This window comes from Talpa occidentalis, unplaced genomic scaffold (assembly GCF_014898055.3).
Source record: "Talpa occidentalis isolate TD23 unplaced genomic scaffold, MPIMG_talOcc4v2.1 talOcc4.9, whole genome shotgun sequence".
NCBI lineage: Eukaryota > Metazoa > Chordata > Mammalia > Eulipotyphla > Talpidae > Talpa > Talpa occidentalis.
This window is the reverse complement of record NW_023605305.1, coordinates 57,733,547-57,757,978: the sequence shown is the minus strand read 5'-3', so window position 1 is coordinate 57,757,978 and position 24,432 is coordinate 57,733,547. Positions and strand designations below refer to the sequence as shown.

The 24,432-nt window shown below is 41.5% G+C and overlaps 1 protein-coding gene across 2 annotated transcripts in view; it reads left to right on the top strand.

Annotated features, from left to right (window-relative positions):
• The first annotated feature begins 22,266 nt into the window (after positions 1 to 22,266).
• RAVER2 (ribonucleoprotein, PTB binding 2) overlaps positions 22,267 to 24,432 on the top strand; it is a 71,911-nt gene continuing 69,745 nt past the window's right edge. For both annotated transcript variants that reach the window (XM_037498878.2, XM_037498877.2), the window contains exon 1: positions 22,267 to 22,588. In XM_037498878.2, coding sequence (XP_037354775.1) covers positions 22,370 to 22,588 — 219 coding nt within the window. In that variant the 5' untranslated portion in view covers positions 22,267 to 22,369. The remainder of the gene's footprint in view (positions 22,589 to 24,432) is intronic.

Below are 24,432 nucleotides of genomic sequence, written 5' to 3'. Positions count from 1 at the left end.
GCTGCAGGGAAGTCGAAAGCATCCAGAGAGAACTAGTGCATTTGCTTTCCTTCTCTCTGGGTCACTTCTACTTGGTGGAAGTGAGGTTGTTTATGGGAAAAGAGCTGTAATGAAACCTGAAGGATGTAACCTTGAGATTTCAACTGCTCTGAAAGGTCTTTTATATGAGTCTTGGAAGGAAGCTGAGTGAGATTCTTGATTATCTGCTGCATGTACAATATTCACTTACTCTTTCATACTTTTCTCCATCCATTTTTTCATCTGTTCTTTTAGCTGACACTGATTGAACTCCTACTATTTCTAGGCATTGTATTAGATGGTTGTGGTGAGGGAAGTTAGGGGGCATGTCAAGGACTGAGAGAAAATAATGACCTGGATTTTAATTATGATCTATGAACATTTCCAGATCAAACTCAGCAATCCAGATCACTAAATTTGGAAACAAGATTGAAATGGAGCTGTGGCAACACATTTCTTTACACATACAACAGGAAGTTGGTTTAAAAAAAAAATCATCCCACATTAAATAATTTAAAATGTGTAGAAATCAAAGGGTTTACATATCCGGAAGGGGGAGATGGTTGTTTCTACAGCAAAGTACTTGAGTGGGAGTTTGAAGCCAAAAAGCACTTAGCAGATTAGTTCCTTACAAATACTAACTGGTACCTTTGGGGGTTTTCCTATTATCAGCAATGAAATAAATAAGATTTTACTTTAATGAGCTGTATAAATAGCACCAGGGGAGCAAGTTAAGCCTTTTGTTCGCCACCAAGAGAATAAAAGTAAACTCTGGAGGATGCAGAGAGATTTATAAATTTAGAGTCCTATGAACATACCTATTCTATTCAATGGAAAAAACAGCTGCCCAAACAACATGATTATTTACCCAGAGACAGTATTACAATTCTTTTTCTCAGTCTCACCACCAGTGCAGTGAATAGCATCCCACTGCCTCTCAGCCTCTCTATAGAGAATTCTAACATGCTTTATGTGGATTTGTTTTCCTTTGGAGATGTAGTTACTCATTGAAAAATGTTTTGTCATCTTTTTAATCTCTCATTCTCAACTAGTTACTTTTTTATTACGACTTAAACATGATCATGTATTTCATTTTCAATAATATGCTTTCCCCTTATTCCCATGTTCCCCCAGGCAGCACCTTACCCCTCTCTGCCTTTCACAGTTACACTTCTTGCTGTGTGTTTGCAATGTGCCTGTCCACATCTCACCTCTCTCTCACTCCTCAGTCACTATTACATGAGTCATACCTCACCCTTCTACTGAAAATATCCTTAGTGAGTTCATATTTTCCCCCAAATCCAATAAACACTCTTATATCCTATCTCAAGAGATTCAAAACTGTTGGATCTGTCTTCCTTTCTTAAACATTCCTTGTCTCCCACAATCATAGATTCTCCTGGGTTTTTTTTTTCCCCATTTCTTGGGTAGATTAACCCTAGTCCACTTAAAAATGGAATGAAGTGGGATTTCCCTGATGTCTCAATTTTAGTTGAAAACGCATGACATGTACCTCCATATTCAAAGGAGAAATATTATAACTTGTTAAGCATGGACAGATCTTGTCCTGTGCCCCTTGACTTATGCAAGGAATCACCCTAGAGGCAGAGGATTTCTTGCCAGAGAGTTACTAGCTAAGTTGGAAGTGTTGTGGCGTTTTTTTCCTCCTCCCATGGAAGAGGTAAGGGTAGATTACCTCATCCCTAGCCAAATAAATGAGGCACTAAGTGAACACTCAAATTAATTTAGGGTGAGTGCTATCCAGAAATGAATATGGGTCTCTTACTCCCTGCTGGATGCTTGCAGAAATGCAAAAAATCCTTGTTCTACTTCCAGGCTCTCACTAGAGCCAAGCACAACTTTTGGGAGAGCCTGACATGGGCTTCAGAGAGTTTAAGAGTCTATGAGATAAAGAAAGAAGCTGAATGGAAAGGCTCTGTCAGCAAAGGGAATGGGGAGAGACAGTAAGAACAGCCTGTTACCAGGGTTTGGAACACTTGCTCCAGGTCAATCTGACATGTGGGGGGGTGGGGTAATCATTAGAGCTATTTAAAAATATTCCATTTTTCTCTTCATCTGGGCATGTGATAGCACTTTCCTCACTCTCTTTCAAGTTAGAGTTGGGTGTTTGCCCAGCTTTGGCCGATGAAATGTTGGCAGAAGAGAGGTGTCACTTTGATGAGTCAGCACAGGATTCACCATTTTTTGCCATGGTGATCTTAAGAGTATGAATCAAGAGGGGACCTCTGTCAGCCTGTATTCTTAATATAAGCAGAACCCCCTGCAAACTGCAATGAACGTGTAGCTCCAGTGAGAGTACATTTCTACTTAGATTTAGGAGCTATTGGAGCATAACTTAGTCTATCTTGACTAATACCGGAGGACAGTTGATCTTGCAAGGATCTAACTCAAGAAGTGGCCTATGTGGGAGCTGATTACCCCAGCAGGGAAAAAAAAAAGATGGAGTTTGAGGGGAGTTGTGAGAAGCCAGTTGGACACTGAATATTCTGAGTCAAGGAAGAATATGCTATAGAGGTCCCCAAATTTTTGGAGAAGGATGAAGGATAAGTGTCTTTAGACAGCTCACACAAGAGGAAGAGCATCTTAAAATCTGTCAAGGGAAACAGCATTTATTTGACAGCCAACTACAAAAAAAAAAGAAATACTTCCACCACATTCTCTCTTCCCCTAACTTACCAGGAAGGAACCAGGAAGGAACCAAGAGCCAGAGGGAAAATGGGGGCAGAAACATGGTGCAAAAAGAGTGAAATGACAAGCCATACCCTTTTCCCACTTCATGGCACAGTGCCAAACTGGAGCTGGAGGAAGGTGGTCGCTTGTACTGGAGGATGCTTTTATTTTTTTTTTAATGTTTATTTATTTATGCATATAAGAACTTTGGGTACAGGCCAGAGGTATGGAGGGTGAGATGATTCACCAGAGACAGAGTGGGGAGAAGAACAGGCAGAATCACTGAAATACATTGCTGAGGGGAGAAGCTGGCGAGACAGGAGAGGTCCGCTGCACCATGTGGGTAGCTCCCTGGCCGGAAGGGGATTGAACTCATGCTGCAGAGGCTGCGGATAGCTTCACAGTGCTGTGTTTAGCCCCTTGTGCCACCAGGAGGCCCTAGAGAATGCTTTTAGATGGAAGTTTTAATCTAGCTTGATCTGAACATTTTTGTACTTGAAAAGAGACTATTTGAATATTGAGGAGCTTGCAAAAATGAATAGAACATGCTCTAGATATTGCCCGGAATGGAACAGTTTGAAGGTAGCAATGGTGGAAAAATGAAGTTTTTTTGTTTTTTTTTTTTTAAGTATACTCTACCAAGTCCAACTAGCTCAAATTCTGACTCCTCAAAAAGAATTCTCAGGGTTTTATTATAGACCCTTATCTCACATACTGCTTTCACATATTTACATAGATAATCATTTCTGTGGCTATGTTTTTCCCAAACCTGTTTTTCAGGCACAGGCTACTCTCATAAGTTACACAACTGGTATATATATAATTGCTTATGGGGCATTGGTACTTGGACAACTCGTAGGAAACAAAACTAACTGGACACATTATTATCCATCCACCCTTGAAACCCTCCTAGCTGTCTCTTCTTTAGGGTTCTACTTCCCATTGATTGCCCAAGGTGGAAATTTTGACCTTTGCTCCTGCATGGTTTCTAACATCCAAACAATCACCAAATCCTTTCTACTCTGCCTTCTAAATTTGCCTCGAATCTTCTCATTTCTCCTCATTTTCCCTGTGGTCTGAGTCATTCTCTCATTTGAAGAACTTTAGTGATCTCCATCTGGACTCTGTGCTTCTAGTCCCACTGAATTCCAAACTATTCCTTTCATTGCAGCTACAAATCATCTTTCTAAAATGAGTCATTCATTCTACAAACACATAGTAGTGCATGCCTACCATGTGCCAGGACCTGAGCTAAGCTCTGGGGGCAGAAGGGGAACACAAACTCAGTCCTTGCCCTCATGGAGTTTACCTATTAATTTGAGAAGATAAATCTTGAATGAAATGATCTATAACAGTGGTCAACAAAGAATTTTAAAAGATATAGTTATGCACTTAATGTATACTTGGAATTTCTCTGTGCTTTTTGTGTGTTACACTAATAGGAATGCAATTATTAATTTAGTGGGTTTAGAGCATGTGTTTGGGTCAATAAAGAAAGACAGAAACAAGATTAAATAGACTTGAAATTGTTTACATTTTTGCAACTACACAGTTGAGACAGACTAAGGGTGGGGATATGACAACTCAGAATAGGAAGTCCAGTTGAGGCTCAGTTGTGTAGGGACCACTTTCAGTTGCCTCTGTTATAGTTGCCCCATTTCCATATTAATGATATCATGGTAAGGAGAGCTCACACAAATGAAGTAAACTATAATTAGGGCAAAGTCATCTCCAGACCTTTCTGGGTATTGAAGAGCTGTTATATCTACCCCAGATATGGTCATGACCAGTAAACAGATTTGTGTGTTTTCTAATTTACTGTTTGGCCTGACAGCATCACTTCCTAGAAGAAATCTAGGATTAGAAAAGCTTGCTTTCCGGGCCTCCCCGGTGGCGCAGTGGTTGAGCGCTGGGTTGCGAAGCTGCCCGCGGCCTCTGCAGCGCCGGTTCGATCCCCGGCTGCTCCCCGGCCACGGGAGGAGGGTCCCACATGGCGCGCAGACCTCTCCTGCCGCCCGCTGCTCCCCTCAGCAGTGTACTTCGGTCCTTCTGCCTGCTCTGCTCCCCGCTCTGGCTCTGGTGAATTCTCTCACCCTCCCGCGCTTCTGACTGTACCCAGTGCATGTATAAACAAAACAAACAAACAAATAAATAAATAAATAAAACATGCCTCTATAAAAAAAAAAAAAAAAAAAAAAAAAAGAAAAGCTTGCTTTCCTCATGGTTTTTGTGAAATAGTTTAGGTTATAAATTATACCTTGATGCCTGATTGTTCTCTCTGTTGGTACCAACCAAGAAGTCTCAAGCTTCCCCCACAGGGGTAAGAAAGATATGAGGTTGTTTTAGTGATAATAGACAAGGTTTACTACAGCAATCCCAAACTACTTCAGCTGCTGAAGTTGGGACTTCAGTAGCTCAACATATTAAAAATTATTTGTTATACCAAAGATTTTGTTAGCAAAGATATTCTGCTCCACATAGTCATTCAAGGATTAGGTAGAAGTTCCACCATCTAGAACAAGGTCAGCCACCTTGCCATGGAAGAGACAGAGTGGAAAATCACAGAGTGCCTTCCATCACTTCACACAGAATTGACAACCATCATTTCTGCACACACCTTGACTGGCATGTATTAGTGATGTGACCTGGATTATATAAGAAGTGATGCCTTTCATACATTCAAGAAGAAAGGGAAAATTGGATATTGGTGAATGTTGATAGTGTCTACTACCTAAGCCATTAGTCACTTTATTCAGAAAAACTTCCCTTACTAATATTTGTCAATACCCAAGTAAGGTGTTACTTTGATACGTTTCAATAGTCCCTTTGCATCCTCTTTCATTATTTTACTTCTTTAATTGTTATCTTGCATTTTTAGATCCCCCCCCTTGTTCCTGCAACACACTTGCCATTACTCCATCTGCTATCTCCTACTTATCCTATAGGTCTTAGTTCTAACTACTTACAATAGGCATGAAGAAAAATATGTGAACTCATAATTTCTCTCCTTGAAAAATTCCTCAGTAAAGAAACTAGGGCTCCTTGGAAGGTATATGGTATCAGATCTGAGGAGAGGAAAAAATAAAAATAATCTGACATTATTGTCTTTTTGTCAAAACCTAGAGATATATTTTTAAATGGTCAAATGAACATTAGAGACATTTCAGTCACTGGATTACAGGTGACAAATTTGGCCTTTAAAATGCCCACATTTAGGGGCCTCCCCGGTGGCGCAGCGGTTGAGCACTGGGTTGCGAAGCTGCCCGCAGCCTCTGCAGCGCCGGTTCGATCCCCGGCTGCTCCCCGGCCACCGGAGGAGGGTCCCACATGGTGCGCAGACCTCTCCTGCCGCTCCCCTCAGCAGTGTACTTCGGTCCTTCTGCCTGCTCTGCTCCCCGCTCTGGCTCTGGTGAATTCTCTCACCCTCCCGCGCTTCTGACTGTACCCAGTGCATGTATAAACAAAACAAACAAACAAACAAACAAACAAACAAATAAATAAAACATGCCTCTATTAAAAAAAATAATAAAATGCCCACATTTGGAAGATGTTGAATCTGTCCAAGGAGCCATGAATCCACAGTGATTTTCAAGAGGTAAAGTGGTTTTAAAAATTGCTGCAAGAATGGCTTGGGATTAATACTTATATATTGAATGAATGAGTTGTATTTTGACTCAAATAGAAAATGGTAATTTATATGAAAATGGATGTAGTAGGAAATAAATAGTAACTTAGAGAATATGTTTCACTTCTTGTATAAAAAAAAGTGATTTTTTTAATCCTCTATATCATACTTATAATAAAAAGGGTATTTAAGCTATGACAGAAGGATTTCTATATTCAAAGAAGAAATTCATGTCTGTGGCCATTGTTCAACTCTAGAGTGAGGTTATTGACTCTTTCTGAGGTGCTTTCCATCCTGTCTGGGTTGTTTATGTACAACTCTGCTCTAAGGCAGAAGAATACAAGAGAGCTAATTTGCTCAAAGTCCTTCAGGCTTATGAATCTCTAAGGTGGTCATTATGCACAGGTACAAATATGCTTGTACTTCATTAAATACAATTCATAGGAAACTTGGTGAACCTTTGGAATGGACATTCTGTAAATGAAATATTTATAGTTGCATTAAATGTGCATTTGCTTCAAGGATACAGGCTCCTGTAAAATGTTCCGGGGAAATTTTCAACAATATGTATGGAATGAGCAATAACCTATTTAACTGAGGTTTTCTTTGTCATGCCCTATCTTAGAATCTTTTTCTGTGTTGGAAATAAGTTCACCAAAAAAAAAAAAAAGAAATAAGTTCACCAGCTGAAAAGTATATTAGGAACAAGATCTGTACTCATGTGAAAACTATTCTGGAATAGTTCAACTTCAAAGGTTGGGCTTCTCTTACTGCATGAAGAAAAGCAAAGTGCTGCCTGTAACTGAACTATTGAGTGCAAAAGCAGAAGAGGTAATGGAATATTACAACCAAAAAAGAAATGGAAGAACTGGCAAGAGAAACAGAATACAGCAAAATGGAGAGATGTAAAATTAGCTGAAAACAGAAGCAGTTGTAGGAACATTCCTTTTGCGTGGGCTGTTCAAATGCTAATGATTCTACAAGGAATTCAAGCTTTAACTAGAGAATCCTAGGAAGTTTGATCCAACAATATGTTTGGGAAGGTATGGGGAAAATTAACTTGAAAACTCCCACCTCTATTGGCTCAAAGGGGAGGTGGGAATGTGTAAAGGGAAGTTTAATATGTTTTTTAACTGCCTGCTAAATGAGACCAGATAATTTATTCATAGACAATTTGTGAGGCACCTGTTCGCTTGGCTTCATATGCAATAATTATCCAAGCACTGTTATTGCTAATCAGTGATAAGACCGTTATCAGGACTGAGCTAATTAGATAGGGTCTTAAAAGTGTGCTGGAATGCCATATTCCCATGTAGATCAACAAACATAGCATGGCAGTGTGCAAGGGGCTGAAGACTAAAGGGGTGAAACTGCAATGGGTTACACAAGAAGGCAGAAGAATAAAACAGAAGGAGGAACATAGGTCAAAGTATGGAGGGAGTTCTAAATATCAAAATTTAAAGAACAGTTTGTCTTAGTCAGGTTTTCCAGGAAGCAAGACACCAAAGTGAAATGCGATGGGCAGGAAATGTATCACTGGTCTTGCTTGTAAAGGATAAAGACAGGAGTGGGCAGGAGTAGATGGAGTGGCTTTCAGGCCACCCGATGCTTGACCCCTGTGAAAGGAGAGAAGAAAGGAAGGAGTATCTTGACTCAAGAGCCCCAGATGACAATGTGAGTACCGTGGTGAAGATTCCCTCATTGGAGCAGTCAAGAACTGCTTGGAGAGAAATGACCCAGCTCTCAAAGACCCCTGTGCTCTGTCAATAGCTGGGAGCATCAGGGGGAGCATGGCTTCAGTTTGAAGGCTGTGCCAGATCACAAAATTCAACAGCTGAAGGTGGTTTGCCAGCTACACTCCTTCCTTAGAGCAGGCTCTGGAAAGGGAGTCGTGCCTGCTATAGGTACACTTCTCCATGCATGTTTGGGGAGCAACTCTTCCATGGCTCTTGTGCGTGTCTCTTCCTGAAAGGAAATGTCCAAGAGGGAGGTTATTGGGATAAACTGCATCCCTAGATGTGACAGCAGGTCTCAGAACTGTCTCCCTCCTCCTCTGTCCTAAGTTCCCCATCATCCTTAACCATCACCTCTATTGTTCCTGGAGGCTTATCTGGTAGTTTGACCCAAACCTCAATCCTGAGGGACCTGATTTCTTGGTAATCTTACCTTTTAAGGCCAGCATTGCCACATGTGTCCATTCATTGTTAGAATTGGTCAAATGAGTAAAGAGGCCTCCAAATGAGTGGCCATGTAGAAATGCAGTCTTACTTCCTCCTGCTGGTCACATATGTTACCCCAGCAAAAATGGTGACTTCTTATCTGCTGGTAACTAGATGCAAAGAGTCCAAAATGTTCAACAGCAGACCCAGTAGGAGATGGAGGTTTGATTTAATGCATTTACCATATCCTGGATGATAACACTCTATCCTCACAGAGTATTGCCTCTGAGATTGTATGTCAGCTATGCTTTTGTGCAAGTCTTTCAGAATATCTACTTTAGGTTGGTGAGGATCACTCTAATCTCTTGAGGGCCCACTCTTGTCCTTGGAGTGGGTTCCCTGGTCTGCTGCAATGCAGAATGTAATTCCATGTCCATGGATCAGTGTTGTATAAACTCCTGGATAATAATACTGATGCTCTTCAGGAAAACCCAGACATAAAATCAGAGTCTATCACTATGAGGACAAACTGTGGGCTCTTTCAGGACTCAAGAGTCCAATGGCACCAAGGGCTGGTAGTTGGTCTCCTTGAGGAATAGTGCTGTATCAGGTCTCAGAGTTCATTTATGTTGATGGAAGGTTGTATGGCTAAAGGTAGCAGTGGTTAGATTTGTCTGAGTAAGTAGATATTCATGCTCTGAAGCCCACACATAGAGGCTATCTTTGATACCATGGTCACTCCATTCATGTGCCCATTGTGTCAATTCTGAGAAGGCCAATGATGAAGACTGGCTGACACTGGCTAGTTGAGTAATTGGTTCTTCAGTGTCTTTTCCAAGGTAGATGCTCTTAGGGGGGTTTAGTATGTTATACAAAAATCTTCACACTTCATGGCCACTCCCACATGTCCATTGACATCCTTATTTCTATCTCTCAGTCGCAGAGCTCCTTGAGCTGCAGTCTACATTTTCTACAGAGCTCTTTTAGATTCCAGGTTCTACTCAAAGACAGCAGCTTTCCATATCCAGTCTAGGAGCTGGAATATAGTTCCAGTGTTAGATATAGATTATATTGTCTACAGAACCCAAAGAAATCTACCAATTATTATGTTGTCTTGTTTGTAGCAGAAAATATAAGATACAAGATACAATAGTTTCTCTCTGATTTTTGCAAACCTACCACTGGCCAATGAACTTCTAAACACTTTCCTGAGGCTCATGCACCTTACCAAGACCTCCAGCACACAAACCAATCTAGTTTGCTCTTCCAGGCCAGCATTATATCATGAATATATTAAATCAATAAGATGATACAGACCTTTTGAATTATTTTATGACAGTGTGGAGAGTAAACATAATCCTGTGGCAAAAGTACGTATGAATTTTGTCTACTCTCTGTCATTGTAAACTGATTGTGATCCTCTCCTGATTGTTACAGAAAAGATTGCTATTATCAAATCAGTGCCTATGTACTCCCTATCTGAGACCCACTGATCTGCTCTACCATCAACATCACATCTGGCACAGTAACTGTGTTAGAGCTGCTACTTTTTTGAGTTTGTAGAAATCTATAGTAATCTCCAAGGTCCATGTGGTTTCTGTAGACATCAGACTGGTGAATTAAATGGAGACAGGATAGGGACTACCACCCCTACTTCCTTTAATCTCATATGGTTTTATCAGTGAGGGTCCAGAGTAACAGAATAATAGGCTGCGTGTGTGTATGTGTGTGTTAGTGTGTGTGTTTGTACCATAAGTTATAATACATATATTTGTTTACAAATATTTTAAAAAGACACTTCTTTGGCTCATGTGAGTATGGAGGCTAGGCAAATTCAAAATCTGGGAGAGCAGTTGTATGGAGATGCTGGAAAGTTGCAGTTTGAGTCCAATCTGCTGGCCAACCAAAAAGAGTAGATGTTGCAGATGAATTCTGAAGGCAATCTACTGGAATAATTTTCTCTTAGGGAAGATCAGCTGTTTGTTCTAAGTTTTCAACTGATGGGGTGAAGCCCACCCACATTACAAAGGGTAATCTGCTTTACTTAAGTACACCAATTTAGGTGGAAATGTCATCTAAAAATATAGTCACAGAAATATCTAGAATAATGTTCAATCAAAATTCTTGGCACCATGGCCCAGTCAAATTGAAACATGAAGTTAACATCACAATGGGTGGTACCTTTGCCATCATTTTTGGGATGCAGTGTTATTTTTGATTGACTGTATTAGCTCAAAAAAAATGGTAGTTTCAGAGGCTTTCTCTTGGTCTGCTCCAGTATAATAGTTCTTACCATAGTAGCCAAGCACCTAAGTGATTCAAAATTCCATGAACGGAATCCTAAATTTTCACTAAGAGTAAGTGAAATGACCACTATCTATGTTTGTGGATGCAATGGTCCTAGAATGCATATATTACTGGGTCCCAAAGCTGCAATTCTAGCAGGGATCATGATGACAATTGAGATTTTCATGTATTGATGTCAGCTCTGAAAGCATGACCAAAAGTCCTCAATAAGTGCATAGTCACCTGAGTACGTGGCTGCAGGCCCCATAGGGGCGGGACTGGGGAAACCATTACACTTAATCCTTGCCATGGCAATGCAGGGTAAACTTCCTCCTTGGGACACAGTTGTCTCTCACTCACTGTGTACTGGGTCTGAAACTTGTCTCAGGTCCAGAAACTGAGCAATGAATCTTGAATTTTTATTAGGACAATTACCCTTCTGCTTCTGCTTCTCCCATTTGCTTGTTTCTGAGTACAGATATTTAATGGCCCTCTCAATAATTCCCTTCTATATTGCCCCTGGGGACACCAGCTTCTGTTAACCATTTTATCACTCCCTGTGGACTATACCCATGACAGTAACTCCAGTCTTTTTGGTAGTTACAGACGTGGCAAGCCCTGCGCTGGCAGTTAAGCTTTATCACGTGGCTTCTATTAATTTGCCACTTGCTGCCATCCCTGTTGCCATCCCAGATCAGTGACAGCTTTATCCCTGATGGCAAGGAGTGCCACCACTAGACTGGATGCTGGTACTCCCCTCACCAGTGCATCCTGGAGGCTGTGGAGAATGGTATGTTCTCTGGACCCTCTGGGGAACAGAATCCCCTGGTGGGACTCCCATCATGAAGCTGTTACAGGCTACCCCTTTCTGTAGCCTTCTTATTCCTTTCTTTACCACCTGCCATGGAAACTTGGGCACTTCCACTTCAGTGTGGGCCAACTCCTTCTCTAGGCTTCTCAGAGTCACCCTACCTGAGTCTGTCCCATCATCCACAGAGGGGTGCGTGTATATGGAGTATGGGGTCCGTGCAAAGGTGTTAAATCCCATTTTCCCAGAAAGTGCTCTAAGTTGAACAGTCTCTAACTCTTTGCCTTTTACTGTTTGCTATTTCTCAGTTTCTCATTCTCTGCAGGGCATCAATAGACATTTGAAATAACCAGCCAACACTACTGTACTTGTGGACTTCATTCTCACCATATTTTTCTAATTCCTAGTCTTCAAACTAGAAAAGCTGTTGCCCTTATCAGTATATATTCCCTGGCCATCAACAGTAAAATCTTCAGCAATTGCAGGGTCTTCTTCTGCCAACAATTCCACATTCCCCACATTCTCCTCAGGATGAGGTCCTATTTAAGGGAAAGAATAGTCACCAAACTAATTTTACAGCCTGCTTTCTTGGGCCATTTCTTGGGCCAAATCTGTGAGTTGGGTTTTAGATAGCAGACACCAAGCCAAAGTCACCCAGGCAAAGGATGTATTGGGTAAACATCTGTGAAAGACAAAGGGGAGGGGAACAGATTGGCAGGGTGAGCCATCAAACTGTGAAGGTCCAACATCTGTGGAAGGAGAGAGGGAAGCAGAGAATGGGTAGGAGGTGCCCTAGTCGGAGTCAGTTCCAGCTGCAAGTGGGGAGTCCCGGAGCAAAGGCTGCTGCCTAGACTAGTGGAATCTGTGTCAGGCAGGCGTGCCAACTACAGTGCTAGTCTGCATTTAGTTATTGCCTGGGTGCTTCCTAGAAGAGAATGGGCTCAGTAGGAGTGCTGCAGACCTGAAGGTACAGTAATTAGCAGGCAATTATGCTTTACAACTTTTTTGAAGGGAGATCTGAAGTGGCACGATCAAGGCTAAGTGGCAGGAGCCAAGGTCAGAAGACCAGGTAGAAAGCAGAATGAGAGTCCACCAAATTGCACAGTAGATAGTAAGCATGGGCATGTGCAAATTTCACCTTAATTTATTTATTTGCTTTTAAAGAGTTATTTTATTTATTTATGCATACAAGAGCTGGGGTGTAGGTCAGAGATGTGAAGGGTAGGGAGCGGTGAGAGGATTCACCAGAGACAGAGTGGGGAGCAGAACATGCAGATTGACTGAAATATACTGCTGAGGGGAGCAGTAGGCGAGACAGGAGAGGTCTGCTGCGCCATGTGGGTTAGCTCCCTGGTCAGGGATCGAACTTATGCTGCAGTGGCTGCTGATAGCTTGATAGTGCTGAGACTTAACTCCTTGTGCCACCAAGAAGGCCCAAATTTCACCTTTAATTACATGTCTGTGGGTTTGGTAAGCTGATTAATTGTACAACAGGCATGAGTCTATGCAAATACAGGGGCTACCATGAGAAATAAACATAGACGGGGAGGAGACAAAATTCTATAAAAAAGCAGACACAAGAATTAGAAAGGCATAGCTTTATGGAGCCATTTAGTGTAGGAGGAATTCATCCAACAAATCTTTAGTATGCCCAGCAGGCAAAAACTCTATTATGAAGTCATCACTGAAAGGATAATTCAGGTTGAAGTTTGTATCTTTTATGAGGGAAATATACAGTTCTTAATATAAGTACTTTTTAAAAATTTTCACAAAATGCTTTTTAAATGTCCTGAGTTTAAGTGACATGTCTCTCCATTCTACACAACAACTTTTTAATCTTAAATGGTTTCTTTTTTTTGCTAGAAAACTGGGTCATACTTTATTATCTTTCAAATATTCATGCCGTCTGTTCCATGGCTTTTTCTGTAATTTTATAACTACCATTTTTTAAAACTTTTTAATTACTTTTTTAAAAATTACATTTTTGATAGAAAGCGTACTACTTTCCTAGATGTCTGTAGCTCAGGAATTAAATGCTAAAAGAATCTAATCTTCAATGCAAACAGTGAAATAGCAAAGAGTTCTTCCTGTATTATTTAATATAGTTCAAAGTTCCAAGGAGATTTTTATGGCTTCTGTATTTACAATTTCACAATATCCTTCATAGCTTTAGAAATAAAACATATCTGAAATATAGTAAAAGTTCATCAGTACCTTAAAGATATATTTACATTGTAACAAATGGAAAACTTTTTTTTTTAGTTTCAATGAAGTTTAATAAAGCAAACATATTCTTGTAAACAGCATCCAAAGAATAGTATCTGCATCCCAGAATCAATCTTCATGCCCCCTTACAGTTCCAAACCTCCAACGGTAACCACTATTCTGACTCTTAACACCATAACTTAGTTTTATCTTCATATAAATGGAATCATGTAGTTTATACTCATTGGTGTCTGACTTTTTGTTGTACTCAGCACTCTATTTATCAGGTTCATCCATGTATTTGCATGTAGTTAAAGATTGTTCAATCTCTATGTTGGGTGGTATTGTGTCATATGATAATATCATATTTTACCTGTTTTACTGTTGATGAACATTTGGATAGTATCCAGTTTGGGGTATGAATAGTGCCTCTCTGAACATTCTTGTTGGGGTCTACAAAAGGAAAACTTTTAATGGTACTTTGTGACTAAATAAGAAAAAACATCTGTATGAAGTGATATCATTTAGTTAGGGAATCAATAGGTACTGTGTTTTATGGCATAGGTAAGATATGTGCTATTGCAGTTACAGTTCCATCAGCAGGAGCATTTATTCCATTTATCATTAGCACTACCTTTGTCTGACTCATTTTACTCATTATTTTTACCTCTGTTACAAACTTATATATAATAATGGTATTTATGACACTCCAATCACTACCACATCAATGCTTTCCCATCCTCCTTGGTGGCTTCTTTAAATCTGAATGCAGTAGGAAAAAGAGAATTTGGAGACAGACTTGGTTTAAGTTCTAAATTTGCTTCATCCTAGCTACATGACTAAACTTTATTATGTCAGTTGCCTAATGTACACACATGGATAGTAACCCCCACTCCAAACATTGATTATGAAAATTAAATATAGGTAAATCACCTATCTAGGGGCCTCCACAGTGGTGCAGCGGGTTGAGCACCCCGCTGAGAAGCTGTCTTCAGCCTCTGCAGCACAGGTTTGATTCCCAGCCGGCCAGGGAGATTCCCACATGGCACGGCAGACCTCTCCTGGCTCCCCCGCTGCTCCCCTCAGCAGTGTCTTCGGTCCTTCTGTCTGTTCTGCTCCCTGCTATGTCTCTGGTGAATCCTCTCACCCTCCCGCACATCTGGCCTGTACCCCCGTTCTTGTATAAATAAATAAATCTTTAAAAAAAAAAAAGTAAAATATCCTCACTATCAGAGAATGCTCTTCTTTCTACTTCATGGGAAAAAACTAAAAGGACTACAGTTCATGTCAACAATTCTTTTTCATAGATCTGTCTCTTACCCCTACTACTTTATGAAAGTCTCTCTCATTCAGGATACTGGAGCAGGGCCTCCCTGGTGGCACAAGGAGTTAAGTCTCAGCACTATGAAGCTATCAGCAGCCACTTCAGAATGAGTTTGATTCCCAGCCAGGGAGCTACCCACATGGCAGAGCAGACCTCTGCTGTCTTGCCACTGCTTCCCTCAGCAGTATATTTCTGTCAGTCCCCCTGTTCTGCTTCCAACTCTGTCTCTGGTGAATCCTATTACCACCCCACACCTCTGGCCTACATCCCAGCTCTTGTATGCATAAATAAATAAAAATCTTTGGGGAAAAAAAGACATTGGAGCTTCCTAACTTCCAGGTCCAATTTCCTTCTTTTCAATCTTCATTCTATTTGTCGGCTTTTCTGCACTGACATCTTGAGCATTCTCCTTCTAGAAATAGGAGAGTGTCTGAAGATGCCTTTTCTAGTCCATTTCTAATCTTTTTTCTTTCTGATTTTGGGTTTCTTTGATAGCTGGTGTGTTGTGGAATATAAGGACAGTAGCAGAAAGCAGGAGTGGTGAGTTGCTTCAGTGTGCGATACAAGGAGGAAGTAAAAATACAAACAATGTCAATACTATGGTGACACAGCCGGGAGGGGATGGGGCCAGAAGCTATGACAGAGCAGGTGCAAAGTTTCAGGAGCTAGAGACGGCCACCAAGGTAGTAGAAGTGAGGAATACAGGGAGCAGTCCCTAATGTGATCCAGCTCTTCCTGCCTGACATCTTTTTTATTTGAACCTGGTTCTCCTTTTATGAGCTGAGCACAGTAGTATATGTCTAGTCTTAAGACTGCCAACTACCTTTCATTTTCTTTCCTTTTTGGCTCTTAAATGTTGTTCCATAAGGTCCTATTTCTTGGACTTGTTTTTCCTTCTAGACTCTTAGTCTGCCTGATCCCATCCAGTTCTGATTTTAAAAACTATTTCATTTTCTTACAAGTTCTAGACAGCCTACTAGATATTTTTATATGTCCCCCAGCATGTGAAGCTAAGATGTGTACACTGAACTTGGTATCTTTGCATCCTAAATCAATCCCTCTTTGAATTAAGCACTCTACTAAGCCTTTTATACAGCAAACCTTGTCTATCCCTGTAATCGCTTTTAATAATAGCGTAGTGGGTGTGTGTGCTGTTATTATTTCTGTTTTATAGATGAAGACACTGGGGTTCAGCATATTTGAATTTTTCTCTCGTGCCTTGAATAGCTCAATCCATTTATAAAGAATTGAATCTAGGTATGTTAAGTCCGGATCCTTCTTTGTCACTATATTCTGCTTCTACTTTACTCTCCTGTGTTTCTTTCAGAAAACACTCACAAATCCAGCCCCTTCTTGAGATACAGTTACACACAATCACATACTTTGGCTCCAAAGGTATACGATTTGCATTGGAATCCTGGGGCCCCTACCTAAGGCATGACTTTGGACAAGTTACCTTCTCTCTTTGATTCCTCATTGGTAAATGTGTATGTATTAGCTGTGTTACAGGTATTATAGGGCTTAAAATTAAATAATAAAAAGAAAAAAAACAGGTTTAGGTAACCCCTGGAAAGCTCTATACACGTAATACACATAAGTTACTAAGGTAATCTATATAATGCTTAATACAGTTGTTGTTATTCTATTCCAGTATAAGTCCTTAAGTGTTTTCATTTTGTCTCAAAAGATTTCTAACCAGTCTTCCTGACATAAGACCTGCTAAATTCATTCCCTCTATTGTTGTCACAATGCTTTTTAAAAAGCTAAATCTGATCATGTCATTCTCCTGCCTAAGAGCCTCTGATATTCCTTTTCTCTATGGGATTGCCTTTTATGCCATACTAAAGCATTGACTTAAATGGAATCAACTTCCTAAAATGGAATGACATCTGCTATCTTTCTTGTTTATTTCCTGAAACTCTCCCAAAAGTAGCACAGCTTTCATTAACACCAGACTTGGGCAGTCCCTTTCTTGACTTTGGGCCTATTTCTGTTCCCTGTTTCACTACTTGCCCCTCTTCGTTTAGAAAACTCCTATTGTTCAAGGCACAGCTCCTCATGATACCTTCCCCTAACTCAAAACCAAAAACCCATCTGTGCCCAGAGTACTTTATTTATTCAAAGTATTTACAATGCTGGATTTGCAGTTGCTGAATTGCAATTAGTTTGCCCTTGGAATAAAAGTCAATAAAAGCTGATGTGTTATACCATATCTAGTACATTGTAGGCACTCAATACATATTGCTGAATGAATCAATGATAGCTAAATGTGTAACATTCACAGCTTAAAAGGTCTTTTCATATACTTGTTTTCATCAAATTATCATAATATATAAGCATAAGATTGTTTGGGTATTAAGAGGCTGTATTATTATCATCATCATAACAACTGAGATGTATTAAACTTCTCCAGTGTTTTTCCCAGTTGCAGAGTTTAAAAATACACAAAAATAGCCACTGGTGTTTTAAAAAATAAAGGCAAAAGTGAGTGCATGGCTTGTGTTTTAAGAACAAAGTAATTATGGAGATCATGGTAATTACCTGTGGGTATTGGTAAAGTCGTTGCAGTTTGATAATTATACCCCATTTCAGGTTCAGATTAGAATGTTCCTTTAGTTTGCCACAGAGACTACTGTTTAAGAATCAGACTAAAACCTGGAATGAGAGGAACTCTTCAGAATTTAGTAGCATCTCCAGGTTTTTGAAGTTTCCATTCATTTCTTTTTTTAAAAAAAAAAAATTTCTTCGACAATCCACATTTTATTTATTTTTTAAAGATTTAATTATTTATTTATATAAGAACCGGGCTACAGGCCAGATGCACTGGAGGGTGAGAGGATTCACCAGAGACAGAGCAGGGAACAGAACTGGCAGACCGATGAAACACACAGCTGAGGGGAGCAGCGGGCGCGACAGGAGAGGTCTGCTATGCCATGTGGGACGCTCACCGGCTGGCCAGGATCAAACTGGCGCTGCAGAGGCAGCGGACAGCTTCACAGCACAGCGCTCAACCACCTGCATCATCAGGGGAGGCCCCATTCATTTCTTTTTTTGTAGCAAAAACATTTTAAAGTATAAAAATTTTAAATCAGTATATCCTTTTATTTCCAAATAGTTGCGCCAAAGAGGTTTAAACTGATTTAAACCTAGTGCAGTATTAAAATGTAAGTAATGACTCATTAGTGGCACATGAGATGAATTTAGTGTGTCATCCCAGTAATTAAGAAAAAGTAGAACAGAACAGAACAGAATGGAAAATACTGGAGCACGATGATGCAGCAGGTAAGGTTATGTTGTTTTGAGAAATCTTTGTTTCAATTGTTTGTGTGTATTTACTGAGTTGTGATGTCAAATTTGTTTCCCACCATGATTATTTCCCACAGTGGTGTATGTTTTCTACTGGATGGGGTCAAAAAGTTTGAGAGTCACCATCATACTATAGGACAAAGCAGTCATTTGAGTGGGATTAACTCCTAATTATCACTTAATAATATTGGTTTACTAACTGGATAACATTGTACTTAGTCTCAGTTGGGGCCAGAAATCCAAATTTCATGATCATAACCCCAGAAGCATAATCAACACCTGACTCATTCACCAGATTTGCCTTTAAATAGCATTTCATTATTTCCAAAAATCACACCTGCCTCTAAATGATAAGCAATTGCTACCCAAAACTATGCAGAAAAATTTACCGTAGATTCTGAAGCCAATATCAAAAAAGAAATTTGAAAAATGTTTTGAGCAAAAGCAACATCACTAAAATTAGATGCAGGTTACTACTTTTCAGGGTTGCTCCTGAAGTTTTTGTTTGCACATTTATCCTATTTAATTATAATTATTTTCTCCCAATGAGACTGAGCCCCAATTCTACAGAAACCCTTATTTTATTATTCCTGTTTTCTTCTTGCCTGTATGTATATGTCTAGAACATAAGAGACCCTTAATAAATTTCGTCAAGAAGACAATACTCATTTGGATAAATATATGCTTTGAAACATATTATGTGACTCAAGGTCAAAGCCTGTGCTAAGGTTGTTTATGCTTCTTGCCCTCCTTTAAAGAATACAAGCACTGGGTACAACTCAACGTCTCTCAGTTCTACAAAACAGGACATTATTGAAGTTTAAAATCCACAACTTGTAAAACCAAAGGAATAAAATTAAAAACAAAAATGAGATACTTGGATAACAAATAATTGCAGGTCTAAGTAGGGAAATGAGCAGTCAGACAATGTTTATAATAGGGAAAATTGAGGACAGTAGTTTGTAAACACATATCAAAATTCGTTAAGTGTCTTTTTTTGGTGAGGAAATTTTGCTTCTAGCGCTTTCTTTTATGGAAAATTTAAGACTGCAAATATGAATGCAGGGCTATTAAACTCAGTGCTGTTTACAAAAGATAAATGTTTAATATTAGATTAGCAAGATAAAGTTTGGCGTCAAAAGTCTGAAATAGGGGAAGTAAAACCTTAGTAATTAGTAAAAGCTTATTGCATTCATATCAAAAAGTGTTCAAACCTGGAGCATTCAAACCAAAACAAGGAATAAAGCGCAGGTGTATACTGTTAAAAAGTAGCTTCTGTGAGAGGGCAGTGAGTACTTTCTTGACAGTGAGCGGTTATATTAGAATTATCTCAAGATAGGGAATCAGTTGTTACCTTATGTCAACCTTGGAAAACAGGTTGTTTTGCTTATGATTTCCAGAGCATAAAACAAGAGATGACCTAGGTCAAGTTAGTCTTGCAAAAGAAACTGAAAGAAGCCTTGTTTGTATAACTGAACTGGTTTTGTCTGCTCAAAGAATTCTCAAGGCTGGTCATCCTTTGTTTTTTATTTTAACAATGGTAATTCTCATAATAAAATAATATACAACCATGAAAAATAATGATGTTCAATTATGTTGTCATAGAAAGATGCTCAAAAACATACTGTACATAGCAGGAAACAAAGTGCAAACACAGAAGAGCATTAGAAATATTTTATCAGCGGCCTCCCCTGGTGGGGCAGCGGTTGAGCGCTGGGCTGCGAAGCTGCCTGCAGCCTCTGCAGCGCCGGTTCGATCCCCGGCCACCAGCGAGGGTCCCACATGGTGCGGCAGACCTCTGCCGTGCCTGCTGCTTCTCCCAGCAGTGCATTTCTTCGGTCTGCCTGTTCTGTTCCCCGCTCTGGCTCTGGTGAATTCTCTCGCCCTCCCGTGCTTCTGACTGTACCCAGTGCTTGTATAAATAAACAAATCTTTAAAAAAAAAGAAATATTTTATCAGGTGAAATTCATATAACATAATTGCTTTACATTGACTCTAGCTATTTAATTATTTGCAGTGTACAAATCTTTCATTGGTTGTATGTTGTTTTATTGAAATAATTACATTATAATATTTTCGAAGTTTCCGATGTGCATCATTATAAATCAATGTCTGTGTACTACATTAAGTTCACCACTAAAAGCCCAATTCATTGGCTATTTAGTACACTGACAATATTGGTAATGCCCACCCCTGCCCATTTCCGTTTTTATCACCCCAAAAGAAATCTAGCACCCATTAAACAGTTGCTTCCCATTCACCCCTCCCCCAATCCCTGGTAATCAACTTGTATTCGGTTTCCATGGATTTATTTATTCTGGATATTTTATCTAAGTGGACTCATACAATATGTGTATCTGGCTTCTTTCACTTAGCATAATGTTTTGGAAGTTTATCTACCTGTGGCAGTACTTGATTTCTTTCTATGACTGAATAATATTCCAGTATATGTATAAACAACGTTTGTTTGTTCAGTGGTAAATGGTATTTGGGTTTTCACCCTTTGACTATTGGGTACAGCGCTGTTGTGAACTTGGGTGTACTGCAGAATCACTTAATACGAGAATCATTGGCAGAGAATAAATTCAAGAACATTAGCGGAAGAGGACTCTTTTTTTTAATATTCAGAGAATTGGTTTTAGGATTAAGCACTTGATATCCTTCCTGCGTGAAGTGAGGAAAATAAAACCTACCTAATTGGATTATTATGAAGAGTAAATAAAATATTAGGTAAAACATTTAGAAATGCGTGGGGGCCACAGGGTAAGTACCATGTATGTAATACTTCTTAAATGGTTTTTACGTTTATTTAAAACATTTCCCCCGTTGGAATAATATTGGTGTGAAACAAGCTTTTTTTTTTTTTTTTTTTAATTTTTTGGCGTGTTTGCATGCTGTGCACTTAAGATGCATGTTTCTCTTGGCTGAGCGTCATTTGAACTGGTGCCAATCAAAGACTGATTGTTTGATCTGATAACATCACTCTGTCTAAATATAGTTCCACATTGTAATTCTCCAAGTTTCAATGAAAATAATGTTCCCAGTAGAGTATCCTCCAGTCTCGGGCATGGTTCATCTTCCTTTATAACAGTCTGTTTGAGAATCGCCTTTATATGTAGCGTATGCAACCACCCAAGTTTTCTATCTTAGCAACCGGACAACAGAGGACTGGCGAAGGGCTGGGGCTCTCTCGCACACAGCTGGAAAAATACTCTGTGATCAGGTTTTACCACATATATATGGTGAGGGAAAAAAAAAAATATATATATATATATAATCTTCATTCCCCAGAATATTTTACTCGCAAATTTTAGTTTTCATGGTAAACTCAAACTTTGCCAAATATGCACATCCAGCGTACAGCTGAAGCGTTACAGTTCCGAGTCCGCGGGGCGCCCCCCATCTGGGATTTGGGGAGTGGGAATTCGCGCCCGCCGCGCCGGAGCCACCTCAGCGCCAGAGTTTCGAGAGGAGCCCGCAGACCGGGGCGGCGTCACGTGGGGAGCCCGCGAGGGGACAGCACCTCGGGGTGTGGGCCCCCCTCCCGGGAAGCCGCCGCCGGGGGGCTCCACCCCGAGCCCGAACCTGGCGGCTGACTGGGGCCTCGCGGGGAGGGGCGCCCGCCGGCGCGGCACAGGTGTCCGGGGAGCGGCGCCGGGGCGCGTGCGGCGGGCGCGGCGCGAGGGGGGCGGGCGCGGCCCGGGCGCGGGGGCTGGGGGCCCGAGGGGAGGTCCCGCGAGGTACTTGTCGGGCTCCTCCTCGGCGCTCAGGTTTCCGCTCCCGCCCGCCGGCTGCTGGCTGCGGCGCCGCCTCCCTCCCTCCGGCGGCTGGGCCCACTCCGCGGCCTCTGCCCGCCTCGCCCCCGCCCGGGCCTCCTCCCGCTTTCTCTCATCTCCGCTTCCCCTCGAGCCTGCGGAGGAGCCCGCGGCTGCGGGGCGCCCGGGAAAATGGCGGCGGCGGGACTCGGCGGCGGCGAGGGGGGCGCGGGCCTGGGCGGCGCTGTGGGGTCGGGGCCGGGGTCGGGGCCGCGCGAGGACGCGGGGGGCCCCGCTCCGCCCGCGCTGCACCCGGAGGAGGTCGCCGCGCGCCTGCAGCGGATGCGCCGGGAGCTGAGCAACCGCAGGAAGATCCTGGTGAAAAACCTGCCCCAGGACAGCAACTGCCAGGTGGGACGGGGCCGGGAGTCGGCGCGCCCCGGGGCAGCGGGGCTGGGCTGCGCGCAGAAGTTGGGCGCCCCAGGCTGGTGCCGGGCGCCCGGGACCGGTCGGGGAGCGGAGGGCGTCGGCGCGGGCTTGGAACGGCTCCTGGCTCTTGCCAAGTCCCCCGGCTTTCTGAGCCTGCGGCCAGCGCGCGAGGTTGGCAGACTGGGAAACTGAGGCTCGGAGGAGGAGGCTCGTCCTAGGTCACGGGAAACTGGGGTGACTGCCTTGGAGTCCAGTCCGCGCTTTCCTTCGGCGACGGCCCTTGGGTGTGTTTGGGGAGCGGGGGTCGGGGGGAGTCGTGGAGGGAGGGAGTAGTTGGTGAGGGAGAATGGAGGTGAGCTTTGCCACACAGATTGGGGGGGCGGCTCTGAGGGAGCACCTTGAGAGGGCCGGAGGGTTCCTCCTGGGGTCCCCCGGACTGTGGGGAGCCTTGTGGGGCGGGATCTCTGGAGAACTGGAAGTGAGTTTTGATGTTGCAGAAGCGCTTGACCAAGTTTGCATGGAACAGCTCTGTTGCCTCCTCGCTCTGCTGAGGGCCCTGGAATAGAGGGCTAGTGAGTGCTCCCTGAGGAGCCTTGCAGGGGTCTGCTGCCTCAAGCATTAGTTCCTGGGAGACTCGGAGGCGGCTTCCAGATGGCTACTCTATGTTTTTGATCCACATTAACCGTGGCTTTAAGATTATGTTTTGCATCTAGTTAACTTTTTCCCATTGATTGCCAAAGTTGCATGCTCATTGCAGGAAGTTAGAAAACACTAAGAAGCGCAAAGGGGGGGGGGGGTCATAGAAATCATCCTTATTTTTGTTACTTACAGATAACCATTTTACATTTTCTTTCTCTATTTTCCTATGCTTATGTATGCATATGTATTTTTGTTTTCAAAAAATGAGATAATTTGATCATTCAGGGTTTCTTAGTTGCCTGGATGTTCACAATATTTTATATGTAACCTGAATTTATATATTTTGTGCATGTGGAGGGTGGTCTGCTTGGGTAATTGCAGATTTGGCCCAGTTGATTTAGTTCTTTCTTGTAATCGGATGCATGGAATTGCAAGCGGTCTGGCTATTGAAAGTTTCAGGGCAGTTCTTCCATATGACCCATAAAATAATGGAACCATAGCCTCCTCACTGTGTAATTGTGTGTCCACTCAAAATAAATGTGAGCAAATAATCTTACAACTTACATGCGCGAGGGGCCATTTTGTCTCAAAAAGCGTTATGAAAAGTCTGTCAGTATTGTATATCTCATCTCTCAAGTCTTTGCATCATTGTCGATTTCCCATCTGATTGGTGATGCTGCCTATAAGGACACGTGCAAGGGACTGATTTCATAGAAGCAACTTACCTTGCCCATGCAAGTGAGCTCAGAAAGAGAGATCTGGAAGAGACAGATGGCATTAAAAAAAAAAAAAATTGAAGAAATGGCAGCTTGTTATGGAGATAACCTAGAAGAGAGCTAGAGAAGTGCTTTGATTTCCTTTGCAGACGACTATCAACTAGTCTTGTTATCACGTTTCCTTGCATTAATTCTGAAAAATATTTAAACCCCTATTTGTAAATAATTCTTACTCTGCTTTTAGTATCATTTTCCTTTTTGAAAGACATGAAAAAAAATCAAATTAGTAGACATGGCTAATAAAGGGTTTTCATTACATAGCGTTAGTAATGGAGAAAGGTTTCATGAGAATTACACTGATTTATATTTTTTTAGCTGTTCGTTCTGTTAGGAATCTATGGCTCACCTAATCTTGCCATTTTTTGTGTTGTAAAATTAGCAAGCCTAAACTATTGAATGAAATTGGTGTAA